At 35.6% G+C, this 13,510-nt stretch overlaps 1 protein-coding gene across 1 annotated transcript in view; it reads right to left on the bottom strand.

The window, feature by feature from the left end:
- Positions 1-13,510, bottom strand: part of LOC132853607 (inactive N-acetylated-alpha-linked acidic dipeptidase-like protein 2) — a 222,321-nt gene that overhangs the window by 2,589 nt on the left and 206,222 nt on the right. The window contains exons 12-13 of the mRNA XM_060881485.1: positions 10,947-11,040; positions 5,580-5,778 (exon numbers count right to left, since the gene is read on the bottom strand). Coding sequence (XP_060737468.1) covers positions 5,580-5,778; positions 10,947-11,040 — 293 coding nt within the window. The remainder of the gene's footprint in view (positions 1-5,579; positions 5,779-10,946; positions 11,041-13,510) is intronic.

Below are 13,510 nucleotides of genomic sequence, written 5' to 3'. Positions count from 1 at the left end.
AATATTATCTAGGAAGGCTAAAGATGTTACACATAACCTCTAGGCTTTTATTGGTAACATAATGTATAATTGTATATTCACTGCATAATGTACATATACTGTATAATTTGTATCCCACTGAGGTCCCCTGAAATGGGCGCACCAATTCTACCTGACAAAATCTAATCTGGAAAACAATAAAACAATAGAAAAAATCCCTGTAATTTCATTAGCATGCAGCTAGACTTTGTTAATATTAATGAAAATGTGTAGGTGTTGTAAAACCACAACCCTCCAACTTGCATATCTAGGGGTGGGCCTCAGAATTGTGCATTATGGCACTGCCATTCCTGTGCCTGTTTCCTGTTAGTTCTCCTTCCATAGTCCATACGTGTACAGATAGGTGGACTGGCTATGATAAATTGGCAAATATTGTGAATGTGTGTATAAATAAACTAACAAATTAACTAAAATTCTAGTCCATCACAACCAGGATCACTGACCAGGATAAAGCAGTTACTGAAGATGAATGAATGAATGGATAGAAATCCCCAGAAAACTTCTTCTGTGCCCTCCTCTTAAAAAATAAAGAGAGAGAGCGTTCTGTATTCAAGCAAACTGAGCAGAAGCCCTTGTGTTAATGTCACATCCAGCGTCAGTTGCGATGTGATCTTCATTCGATTTTATGAATGATGTTGTAAGAAAAGATATTACCACTAACCTTGCCTCTAGCCCTAACCATAACCTTCATACCATTTTATATGTCTTTGTATAAAAGCCATGCAATTTTCTACAAAACCCAGACGCTCACCACCTTAGTGACTATTTTAACTGCAGTACCAGACTTTTAACCTAGCATCAGTACATGAGTGATATAATCTCATCCACTTAGAGATGTGAGCTATCAATCAAACCCTTTTCATTTTAGGGAGATTGGAAAACATCTAAACTGTAAAAGTAATACTCAGGATGTACAATTTTGAACACAAGTCTAGGAGTTGTAGCAATATTTCCCGCTTTAAAAACTTGGTTAAATTGGATTGGTTAAAACTGAGTTAGAAAGAAAACATAAAGCTGAGATTGAGCAGTTTCTGATGAGTCTAATCAACAATGTGACAGCAAGTCGCAAGAAAAATCATCTACCCCTCAGCAGGTCATGACCAAAGTTAGTGAGAAGCCATCCACCACTCGGCAGGGTATGTCTATAGGCCGAGTAACAGAAGATGATGAAGAAGAATTGCTTCATGAGGGATTACTATCACGTGTGAGAATAAGCCTTGTGATAAGGTGCATGATGTAATTCAAATATGGGCTATGTTAAACAGTGTGTACAGAACAATGCAATGTGGATTCAAAAGAAATTGCAAATAAGCAAACAAACCAATGAAACAAAAACAAATAAATACTAAGATGAATAAGGTAGGTGTGACATCCAGGTCAGATAAGAAATACAATAATAATGTATACATATAAATAGATTATTAACTGTTTTTAATCTATCTATCTATCTATCTATCTATCTATCTATCTATCTATCTATCTATCTATCTATCTATCTTGTACTATTATGTATTTAATTCGTTTTTTCTAATTAAGCTGTCTTACAATCAAATGGATTTTTTTTTCTTCTTCTTTAAGTTCTTTCATAACAAAACATCAGCCACATCCATAATTCAAAAACATATTCAGTGTATTAATATGAGAGTAATAATAGAACATATAATTGTTTAGAATACCACAGCACTGTTGAATTTTCCATTCTGATTGTTCAGAAGGCTTAGATGAATATTCAGCATAGCAGATATGACAGTAATGCCAGCTGTAATTCACATGCATTTAATTAATATGCTTGTTTTTATAGCCCTCCTTTCCAGGGACTTTTTTGTAGCATAAAAAGGAATAACTAAACTGACTGTGTTTGACCATATATTGCTACGCTGCCACGGATAATATTTTTAAAACCAATCACCCTGTCATATATTGTTCCTTATATTTTCAACACTCAGTTAATGGTGGATTTCATGATACATAGATAAGATAAGATATAGGTGGCTCCTCATTATCGTGGAACATGTAGAATCTAAGAACAGGATGTACAGTACAGTATGTGCAGGAACCTTTTCTAAGCATCTTGCTTATAAGAGCAAGTCCAAAAATCTGTGGCAGGGTCACTACATAAAGAAAGATAGTGCAGGATGATCCATAGTCATAAACAAGTAAACACACACAGAATCAAATCCAAGCATCTGAAGAAATTTAGAAGCAAACTATTATATTCAATTCATGCTCATTACTTTAGATATAAAGCATTACCTTGTCCTCGGTAATACAGACTAAAAGCTATACGTATAAAAGCTAAACAGTGTAAAATGATCTATTCATCTTCAATAAGTACTTCATTTACAAGTCAAAGCTTGTCCTGGGTACACATGCCGGAAAAGGCTGTACTGCACAATAACCTGAGAGTACAGGATCGAACCTTGGACCCTGAAGCTGTGAAGTGGCAGCACCACCCAATGCACTCTGGGTTAATTTTGTAGCTTTGTACAAACTTTAATAGTGCATACAGTTGTCTGCCTTTTGAACAGAGCAACAAAACATCTTTCTTCAGCATATCTTAAATTCCTTTGTTTGTGTTTGTACAGACATATGCGTCACAATCAGCTCCCTAGTTTAGTAGTCAGGGCACCGATCAGGTACTTGAGTTGTCTCAATGGCAAAGTCCTTGCGGTGCACTGGAAAATTTAGTCCCTGGAAAATACCACAATGCACCACAAAAACAAATGTATCAATTCTTATTATGTAACCTTACTGGAAATGCCATCATAATTTTCAATATTTCTTTTATATTTTCTCAGATAAAGATAGCTTTTTATCGTTGTTGCAGCTTTCAAATGATTTTGGAAGTTATTTGTTGTCCTATATAAGCCAAGTGTCTTTGCTTGCGAAACATGAACAGGGATTTAAATTAAGAAAATGTGCAGTGAATTAACCTACACCCCTCTACTAGTTCTACTATTTTCAATCAAATGAAAGGACAATGGAATTTTGCATACAATCTCACATTCCTATGACTGCATCTGACCGACAAAAAAAAAATTGTCCATTTTCCAGAAAGCTTTCCCCACTAATAGAGACAACTGGTAGCTTTTCTGTGCATATCCACCATTCACCCGTTACTAATTTAATTAAAATCACTCCACAAATTTTTGATTAGCTTCTGATTGAAACTGACTGTCACATAGACAATAGAAAGTGTTTCCATGAACTCAAGTGAGTTTTTCTGTCTATAAACATTATGAAGCAGCAGAATGCCAAAACCACATAGCAAGAGAGTGATTGAAGTAGATAAGAGGTCTTAAGCCAGAGGTCTGATCTGACGTGACTTTGATACACAAGGTTCATCAGAATTGATGCAATATTACTTAAACACAACACACGCACGTAGCACGGGTTGTACTTGTCTTTCCATCAATCCATCAATCCAGTGGTTGTTTAGCTAGTTATTGGCTGTAGCTTTCTGAAGAGACAGTGAAAAAACCTTCTGGTACTGTATATGGTTCTACATAGAACCTATAAGCTTTTAAAGTGTTCAGTGGAAGATTAGCACTGTTTAGACAGATGGTTACCCTACAGGTCACTTACAGTAGGGTCAAAGTAAAATAAGCTACAAACACCTATCTATCTATAACATATAATAACTCTTAAGGCACTTTCTCAAAGAGTGCATACATTTGTAACCTAGTAACTAAACCAGTTTCATAGACATTCTCTCAAAAGTTTTATGTAAAATTTAATGCCACTGATTTCACAAACAGAAATTTGTTCTACAAACAGCAAGGGAAATTAATCAAGTGCCAATGTGTACAGTACATACGGACGAACGTGAAATTATCATCATTCCTCCTCACAGCTGAGTATTTAAATACTTGACATTTTCAGCTCTTGACATTAAACATACAGAGACAGAGCCTAATCCTGGATTCAGTACAAAAAAATAGTTCATGTTCTGTAGCCAGTGCCACCTGGTAATATTTGGATATTCCAAGTGGTTTAGCACAGTTAGTTCCAAAACACTTTGCCATTTAACAAATGACTCATGGTGTTTGTGTGCTGCATTAGCTTCATTACTAATTCTGCCAGTGATGGGCCCTCATAAGTTAGATCAATGTGTGTGCATGTGTGTGTGCGTGTGTGTGTGTGTGTAGGTGTGTGTCATAACAGCGGACTATATGCGTGCATGAATTTTGGACAAAATGAAAAAGAGATTTCAAAGAGATGGTAAATGGTATATTTTACAACAATAAACAAAATATTTGCAGCTAAAAGTCTTAGTCTCTCTTTGTAAAAGCTCATTCTCTAATAATATGTGTATGTACAAATACATATGGAGATAGTAAGGAAAAAAGGTTTTCTCTCATTTCAGGACACACCAGCATGATTTCAGAATTCATTTCCGACTTCTATGTTTTTGTAAATTTACTGTAAAGCATAGGTATATTTTCCCTTTTGTCCATACATGTTCCATGAGTATGCAAAGTTAGCACTTAATTCTCTCTCTAATGGTATTTTAGTGTATATGCATACATGATGTAATGTGTGGTACATGAGACATCCATATGCCATTTATTTTCCCACAAATGTTCTTGAGATTTTGGATCTGTTTGTTTGTCGTCTTTAATAAAAAAGCAACTGCAACCATCTCTGCCATTTGTAGTAACCTTAAATCTGACTAAATATTCTATAATACAAAATATTGTACACCAGCTTTGTACAGGGAATTCATTCACATGAACTATTTGGAGGAAATACAATTGAGTGCTTTCTTACTGGCAGGCTTGAGTGGGGTGAATCTATTTGACAGAAATGCAAATAGGCATGTCCGTGCAGCCTTGAGTAGTCAGCCCCAATAGACTACGAGAAGTAATGTCATTATTCATTTCCTAACGAGAGCTTGAAAGATCCAATTTAACAACATCAAACCAAACAGAGCTCTTGTCACATGTAGTATTGAACATGCCATTCTATTAAAGAAGAGCTTATTTCATTAAAAGTAAAACTAACCAAACCTTGGGCCCAGGTTTCATTGGACTGATGTACAAATGGCTATATTATCCATCAAATTCACAAGTTGTACTAAAGTTTGCTGCAGAATACTCTCTTATGCCCCAGAGTATTGGTTTATTAGAATGAATGATGGGAGCCTGGAACCACATTATGGAAACTGAACCAAGTCATTGCTTTCCTACATGCCCATAAAAATCCCTTGATGGTATATTTAAACTGATTTCATCATGCATGAAGCATGGATTCTCATTTATTATGCCTACATTATAAATAAAGCCTACATAAACATTACATCTGTTCCTTCATATAAACATTTCATTCAGTTACTGTAAAGTCCAGTTGCTTAATTAATTATTGAGCTCAGTATCTAAAGCTAAAGAGAATTCTATCGCTGATGATTTAGATAATAAACATTACAAGTAGTGTAAAAAAAGGTAAGAAATAACAAATTTTGCACTAGTGAAGTGAAAGTCTAAGTAGCATATGTGAAACTTGGGTTTGTATAAACATTACTTTAGGCTGGATGTGCTTACCGTGAAAAGCCCTGAGGTGGGTCTGAAATGAGAAAGCTTTTCTCCAGGTCTCGCAGTATGTCATTCAGCATGCGCACATGGGAAGGTTCGCGCTCCTCTGGGTCGTTGGCTGGGCGCATAATATCTGACTGGAAAAAGCCAGAATTGTCTCGCAAGGATGCAGCAGCAGCCAATAGATCAGGTCTGGTTAATGGGTCATCTGTGGAATGACAAATGGAAGAGAGAGAAACTAAAACAGTTGATTAAGGATTAAAGAGAAGAAAGTGTGTGAATCATCATTAATAGATTGTCATAGCAAAGGCGTCTGACAAAAATTCTAGATACTCATGAATTTTTGAAGACAAATTTTAGCTTCTGCATTAGCTTATACATTACTGGATAAGTAGAAAATAGTTGAGATTTCTATATATTCATTCAGAAACATATTTAATTGGGTACCAGAAGGATAAAAATATCTGAGATTTGTGGGAACTTTTAGATGGTCCCCAAGACAAATGTTATTAATATTTTCATTATATATTTTAATTATATTTATATAATTATATAATTATTAATATTTTAATTATAATTAAAATGTAAATGTTATTAAACATTATTATTATTATTATTAGTAGTAGTAGTATTTTTATTATTACAACAACAATAACAATAACTACTACTACTACTAATAATAATAATAATAATAATAATAATAATAATAATACCAATAATAAATAGTAGTATATTTATATTTTATTTATATATTTATGTATTTTGTTTTATTTAATTTTTATTTTTCACATTTTCTGTTACTGAAGTAGTTTTTAGTTGCAGGCATAACATTAATTGGCTGCATCAGAAGCTACATCTGTAGATCCTTACAAGTATATTAAGACAAAAAGGTCTGTGTATAGTGTGTACATATGTGTGTGTGTCTGTGTGTGATGTTGCATCAAGTGAGTTTAATGGGGAAGTAAATTTTTAATGAAAAATAGCAACAAAACCAAAGATGCAAAAGAATTGCTTATTACAAGGCCACTGAAATGCAGTTTGTATATTTGTTTGTGCATCTGTATATTTTTAATAGTTATTGGTCCTTTTTTATTATTATTTTTTGGCTGGCTGTGTTTCAAACATGATATGAGATTTAAAAAATGTATAATAAATGTATAATAATAATAACAATAATAATAATAATAATAATAATAATAATAATCAGAAGAAGAAGGAAAAGAAGAAGAAGAAGAAGAAGAAGAAGAAGAAGAAGAAGAAGAAGGAAAAGATGAGGGAGAAGGAAATAGAGTGTATTGTTACATGTATTGATGTAAATACATGTATTGATGCAAGATTTATAATACTATGACATCATTAATTCTATTGTTATTATGGATAAATGTGTATACAAAAAACTATAAGAAAAGCATTTACATCTCTGCTAAAATGAGTGTGAGGAAATGAGCGCATCTGCAGTGCAAACAGGCTCCAGTAAGGTCAGTAATTAGAGGAGGCTGTTCAGTCAGCGTAACAGCCATGACCAAATCAAAATGCAACACGCTACTTTTAATTTTGCTGTTGCGCTCCAATTATACAACACTCTTGTAAATTATTACAAGCTGCGATTGTTATAGTACATAATGTTAATCCCAAGTCCATTTTAATAGCCTCATGACATGTGACCAGACATGAACTGTTGATCCACAGTGAGCAGGCTGGGAGTGAGTGCTCTTCAACAAAATATAATTAGGAGATAGAAACATCAAACTGAATTTAAATATAAGCCAAATGTACAACCAGCAACGTCCGTGATCCTGGGTTCCAAAGATGGTCTGTTTGTTTACAGTGCACAAAATATTCAAGTTCAGTTTAACTTGTTTGTAATTAACCTTGGCTACTGTCAGACTCTGTGCTTTAGCGTGGGTGAGGTGGGTGCTTCTGCAGTAAGTGTGTGTACAGTATATGTATCTGTGTGTGTCTGATAAAGTGAGAAAGATGTTAGTCAAAAAATTCTAGCCACTGGAGAATATGCACGCTGTACAAGTCTTCGGAGGAGAGAAAGAAAGTGAGGATAAATATAGCAAAAGAAGCCGTTCCCACTCCACAAACTTCCATGTCCCTCGCTCTGCAGGGAGAACAGCGCTTATGAAATATGTGGGAGGATTGCTGTAATCTATCACCCACTCTGACACGGGTGGGGGGAGGGGCTGCTGAGGACGTGGAGGGACAGTGGTGCTGGCGTGAGCCCAGCGGAGCCTTAAGTGTAACAAATCAAAGGAGAAACTTGAAAATATCAGGTTTGAAAGTAAAGTGAGGATGCGCAAAAGTCCCGAGCCAAGGACACGATGTGGGAAAGCAAGACATAGAAAACAAAGCGTCAATGCCCTGGGCAGATGCTAGAAAAATTGTCACGTAAGCTTTCAAATGGCATTTGGAAAACTCATTGTGTGAACGCCCTTTCATTTCGCAAGGACGTTGTTATCTGGCTCTGCACCTTTTCACACAGCACCTGCGCTTTCTTCGTTACATGCAGAAAAGTGTGCAACCGTGGATCTCGGCTTCAGTGCTGCTATGCGAGGTGTTTTTGTCATTTTCACTCTCTTTCACATCTGACTCAGATAGAGATTGATCACAACCTGATGAGCTGCTTTAGAGGTGGAAAAAAGGAAAGCCATAGGGAACGAGAGCCAATTATGCAGTCAGCGCATTGTCCAGAACTTAAACTGGTGATGGTTTTCAAACTGCTGTTGTAATCTAAAATACAACGCGCACCCAGGTGAATGATTTAATTGTACACAGCTCATCTCATTACTTCTATTTCATGTGGCATTTGATCAGCTAGATCAGCTAAATCAGCAGCCATCTCTGAGATAAAAGAGAGACAGAACTCGCTCAACTGTCTGGAATTATTAATCCACCAAGCTTTTATGCTACATATTTATAGCTAGGCAAAGGTACAGACTGCAGTAAATCAGTCTGTTGGTGGTCACAAATTAAAAGCATTAGTTCAGGACATCATTTGACCTCCTTCACCGCTTCAATAAATAAATCATTTGTTGTTAAGCTAGCAAGACTGCTGGGCAAATGACGAAAAAGAAAAGTGACTCAGAGATGCTGTGGGAATATATCATTTATAAAATATATTAAATAAACCAATATTCGCACCTGTACCGTCAACTAAGGAGTTTTATTCAATTTTGTTTAATGTCGTAATGGAATGTCGGAGTGTGAACTGTTGTGTTGTGAACTGTGCTAAACATTTTCTTAACTTTTTTTTTTTTTTAATGAAGTTAATAAGACAAAGCAGTAGCACGTTACCACAAATTACCAGAAATTGCCACGGCTTCCACACTTACTGTAGGCTTTTTTTTTTTTACCTCCATCTGTTACAAAGCATGTTAAATGAATGTCTCCTTAAAGAAATTTTCCCATTTTTTTCCATCATTAGCCTTACACTATGTGGAGTATCCACCGTAGTAAACTATTTGAATTAGCTGTTACTATAATATATTACAACCAGTACATTAATATAAACCTTTGATTTACCTCACAGTCATAAGAAATAAATCAGCACCTTCTCAAGAATCAGATTTGAGAATTTTTATATAATAAAGTATAAAGATTCACAATAATGTGTCATATGATCCAGGACATGACCCAAATTCATTTATTTAAACATATTGCTGTTTCTCTCATGCATCACAAGTCTCTGTGACACTTCGTGCTTGCATCACTAAGCAGCTGCAGATGTGTGAGTGTGTGGGTGGGTTCATGTGTGTACTGGAAGGGGCTGATGATATATTAATACTTTACAGCTTTATGGCTTCGGAGGCTGTCTGTATGAGACAGGATTATGTGGCAATTATGCACCTCACCTGTCCCGCTCTGTGTCTGCATGAATATTTAATGTGAGAAGCACAGCACCAGAGAGAGGACTCAGGGGGGAGCCCTGACTCTCCGTTACTCTTTCTGCAGAATGAGAGGTGACACGGATGGATATATGAGGCCCTCAGCATCATAATTTAATATTATTGAAAGAAATTCAGCTCTGCAAGTGGGACAGGGCAGGCACAAATGAATAGTAGGCCAGAGCTCAGAGCTGATTACGACCCCTGGGTTCCTCTTGATGAAGTTGTCTCATGATTAAATGTGCACCACTTTTATTTTCTAGCTTTTGGGGCCAGTCTAATCGATGGCTCCCTTTCCAAAAACTGCTGGGAATAAAATGCCATTATGCCTGAGTAACCTGCTTATTTAGAATAGCTTTGGCTGGAAGAAAAAGGCTCTTCTTCATTTCTTTTTTTTTTTTTTTCTGAAATTCTGCATTTTGTGACAATAGGATGATTGAGTGAGTTCATAGCTTGTGTTCATTACCGAACTCTGTATTAGATATTGTTTTGAGATGAAGGTGAAGACAGATGCAAATGCAGCTTGAGGTTTTATTACAGGGGCTGGTGAAAAAAAACAAAACAGTGTTAAAAAAAATGATATAAAAAAAAAAGGTTAATTACAGATTAGTGTCAGGCGATCAGCAAACATCAAAATTTGGGCAAAATCCATAATCTGAATTGAGAAGCAAAACCAGAATAATGCTGCACAGAAATAGGTTTGGTGATTTCAGGTAGATACACAGAGCATTACTTCACAGTGTGAGTGTGGAACAGGAGACATTATATTTACATGTATGGCATTTGGCAGACACCCTTTTCCAGAGCGACTTACATTTTTATCTTTTTTTTTTTATATATAAAACTGAGCAAAGGAGGGTTAAGGGCCTTGCTAAAGGGCCCAGTAATAGCAGCTTGGTGGACCTGGGATTACAATTGTTGGTAGTTCAACAACTTAACCATTAGACTACCACATCCCCCAAAGTCCTTATGTACTGTGTAGGATTGATTTTGTTCCGGTGTGTGTGATTAGAAGTCAAGTTAACGTGAATGTGACGAGATCTGTGAGTGCAGCCATATTTGTAGGCTGCAGTGTGTTCTGGGAAATTCTGACATTGACCTGACACCCTGACACACTTTTCAGTCATTGCTGATAGTGATGTTGGCTGGAAAATATCATAAATATGGTGCTTACAGTACAACTAGGGTGCATATAATCACCTGACACTTATAGTAAGGAATCTACAGTCAGGACTAGAAAGTAGAAATCAGCCTTAGGGTTGTTTTTTATATCATGATGTGTGTTCTGTTATGACTGCTGTTGTGCCAGGTTCCAAAATAAATAAATAAATAAATAAAAAAAACTTAAGACATTTATTAACAGCATACAGTATAATCTGAGGTGAAAGGCACATTATATATAGATGTCCTGTTTTTATAAAGGAGCCTTGCTATCCCATTTATTGGACCCAGTTGCTCCTGGTAAAACTTTTAGAGACAACCTTACCTTTGAGTTTATTTTGAATGTCCAGTGCTATATCCAAGGGCAAGAAGGGAAGCACAGGATCGGTAGCAAGTCGCAGGATGGCCTCTGCAGTCATCTACATAAAAAAAAAAAAAGATTATTAAAAGGCAAGGCAAGATTACATTTTTCTAAATAATACACAGCCATATTTATCTTTAGGTGTTGGTATGGTTCAACAACATTTTGCTTCATAAAGCAGACTGAGCTAAATGTGTTTGCAGTGTTGGATTCAGTTATCCTTGTCTTGTCTGTCCTCTTTTTTTTAGTCCATGTTTTCTGCTGTAGGTCAGCCCCAAGGCTCTACTCCAGCACCTGCTGTGCAGATCCCTTCCTCTGTAGCACAGTGACATCTGTTTCCTGCTATTCTTGGATGCTGATCACCTACTGAGCACCTCTGCTTCATCCGTACACATGTTCATGCACAGAGTTTGCAGGAATACGTAAGCTGTCTGGTGTAAAATGCCTGAATCCGACACAGAGAACTGTATTTATTGATATCATTATTTAAATCACATATTTAATATTTACCCATTAAATGTTCATATGTTATTTCAGATAAAAAAACTGTTATTCAGTAATATATTAAGATGAATACATTTTAAGCTGTTTAGCTGTAAGTCAGGACATTAAACTGGAATAGAGGTGAATACTGTATATCCTGCTCACACTGATGTTTGGATTACTCAGTGATGACTTAGTAATTGATGTGGGTGCTGTTTGTGTCCGCTGATATCAGGATTACAAATAAGTATATAAAGTAAAAGGAGTCCAGTGCAGAGTTCCTCATATCAACCTGTGTGCATGTTTCTTAAAATAATATTACTAAAATCTACAAATGGCTTATTTGCGTGTCTTCAAGATGTCAAGATGTCAAGAAGCTTTTATTGTCATTTCAACCATATATAGCTGTTGCAGTACAACTACTACATTTTACCATGTAATATAATCATCAGAAACCTTTTATTTTTTGCCCCAATGTGGGAATCCATTCATTCCATAATCCATAACTCATCCCACAACATTCACCCAACCCTGTTAACACATTATGCCTATGGACTATATATCTATATATATATATATATATATATATATATATATATATATATATATATATATATATATTCAGAATTATTTTAAAGCCACTTAATCAAAAGGAAGATGTAACAGCTGAATACCACAAAGATGGAAGGAAGAAAATTAATGCTAGATTGATATCTATTATCTAGAGTTATTAATTTAAAAAAAAAAAAATCCAAGCATCTGTCTATTTTCTGTACGTCTCATTCTACACAGGGTCTTGGGAAACACGAAGCCTATTGCAGAGGACTGAGGGCACAAGACGAGGTGCCAACCCATCACACTTTACAATCCCACACACACTCACACACCCATACACATGCTATTCAGCAAAGAATGAAAAGAAATAAATATTAAAATTTTACAAGGGTTGAATGGAACCTCAAGACTGGACTCACCCGCTTGTTAATAATTTGTTTATTACTTTTTCAATCACTGAGAATAATCTCTCATCTCATTCAACATTGTTCTTGCTTGCAAGCAGACTCAGATTTCTGAACCACGCTGTCTGCACAGCATCGCATTGCTATGAGACTACTAGCATTGCCGGTTCCTTAAAACACACAATCACTCTTTAAGGCAAATATAATCTCAAAGGTATAAAAGACCTTTATTATACTCTTTATTTGATATTAACAACAGTGCTGTTGAGAATATGTACCATTAAACTGTGGGGTGCATATTTTCTACTTTGCCTAGTTTCCTGCAGATGCAAATTTTCTGCAGATTTATTAAATCTCTTGCAGGGCAAGTTGGACTAGTGGAGAATCAATTACTGCGTAAAGATTTCAGTGCTGAGTGAGTAATAACACCACAAAAAACATTCATCAGGGTCAATAACACACGAAGCCTGAAAAAGCCTGTGATTACTTATTTATTTGGCCATATTGTTTGGAGCTGCTTTCATGCTCTTCCTCTTGAGAAGGTGGAATGAGCATATACATGTGGAAGGGGCAGCAAAATGGAGCAAATATGCCAAATATAGACAGAGAAAGCAGGAACAGTAGAGAATTGATGTGTTTTTACATGTGCTTTCATCTTGTGGCATCTGGTTTGCTGTTGTGGTGATGGACATAAACATGTGTGGAGGAAATGTAAAGTTTTTATCTTCTTTTTTTAAGTTCTGAGTGTTAAATAAATAAGTAGTTTGTACATTTTACAAAGTTTTAATAGTACCAAGAAAATTTTATGTACATACAAAAAGCCAGAATTCTGTTTATTATCTTGGTTCTTTATGACTTTGGACTTGGAACTAGTTTCTTCTTAATACCTTTAATACCAAACTGGTATTTCAGTGAACTTTAGTAACACCAAGAGTATTATAAAATGATACATTTATTTGGTGTTTGTGCTACACATTTCCCTCTTTAATAGCTCAAACTGCCCTGCATTCTAATGTGATTTTGTGTGTAAAAAGTGTAATGAAAACATTTTAAAATGTGTTTTTTTTTTTTTTTTTTTATCAGCTA

Source organism: Tachysurus vachellii, chromosome 1 (genome assembly GCF_030014155.1).
Source record: "Tachysurus vachellii isolate PV-2020 chromosome 1, HZAU_Pvac_v1, whole genome shotgun sequence".
Lineage (NCBI taxonomy): Eukaryota > Metazoa > Chordata > Actinopteri > Siluriformes > Bagridae > Tachysurus > Tachysurus vachellii.
Note: the sequence above shows the minus strand (reverse complement) of the source record. Positions and strands in the feature narration are given on the sequence as shown.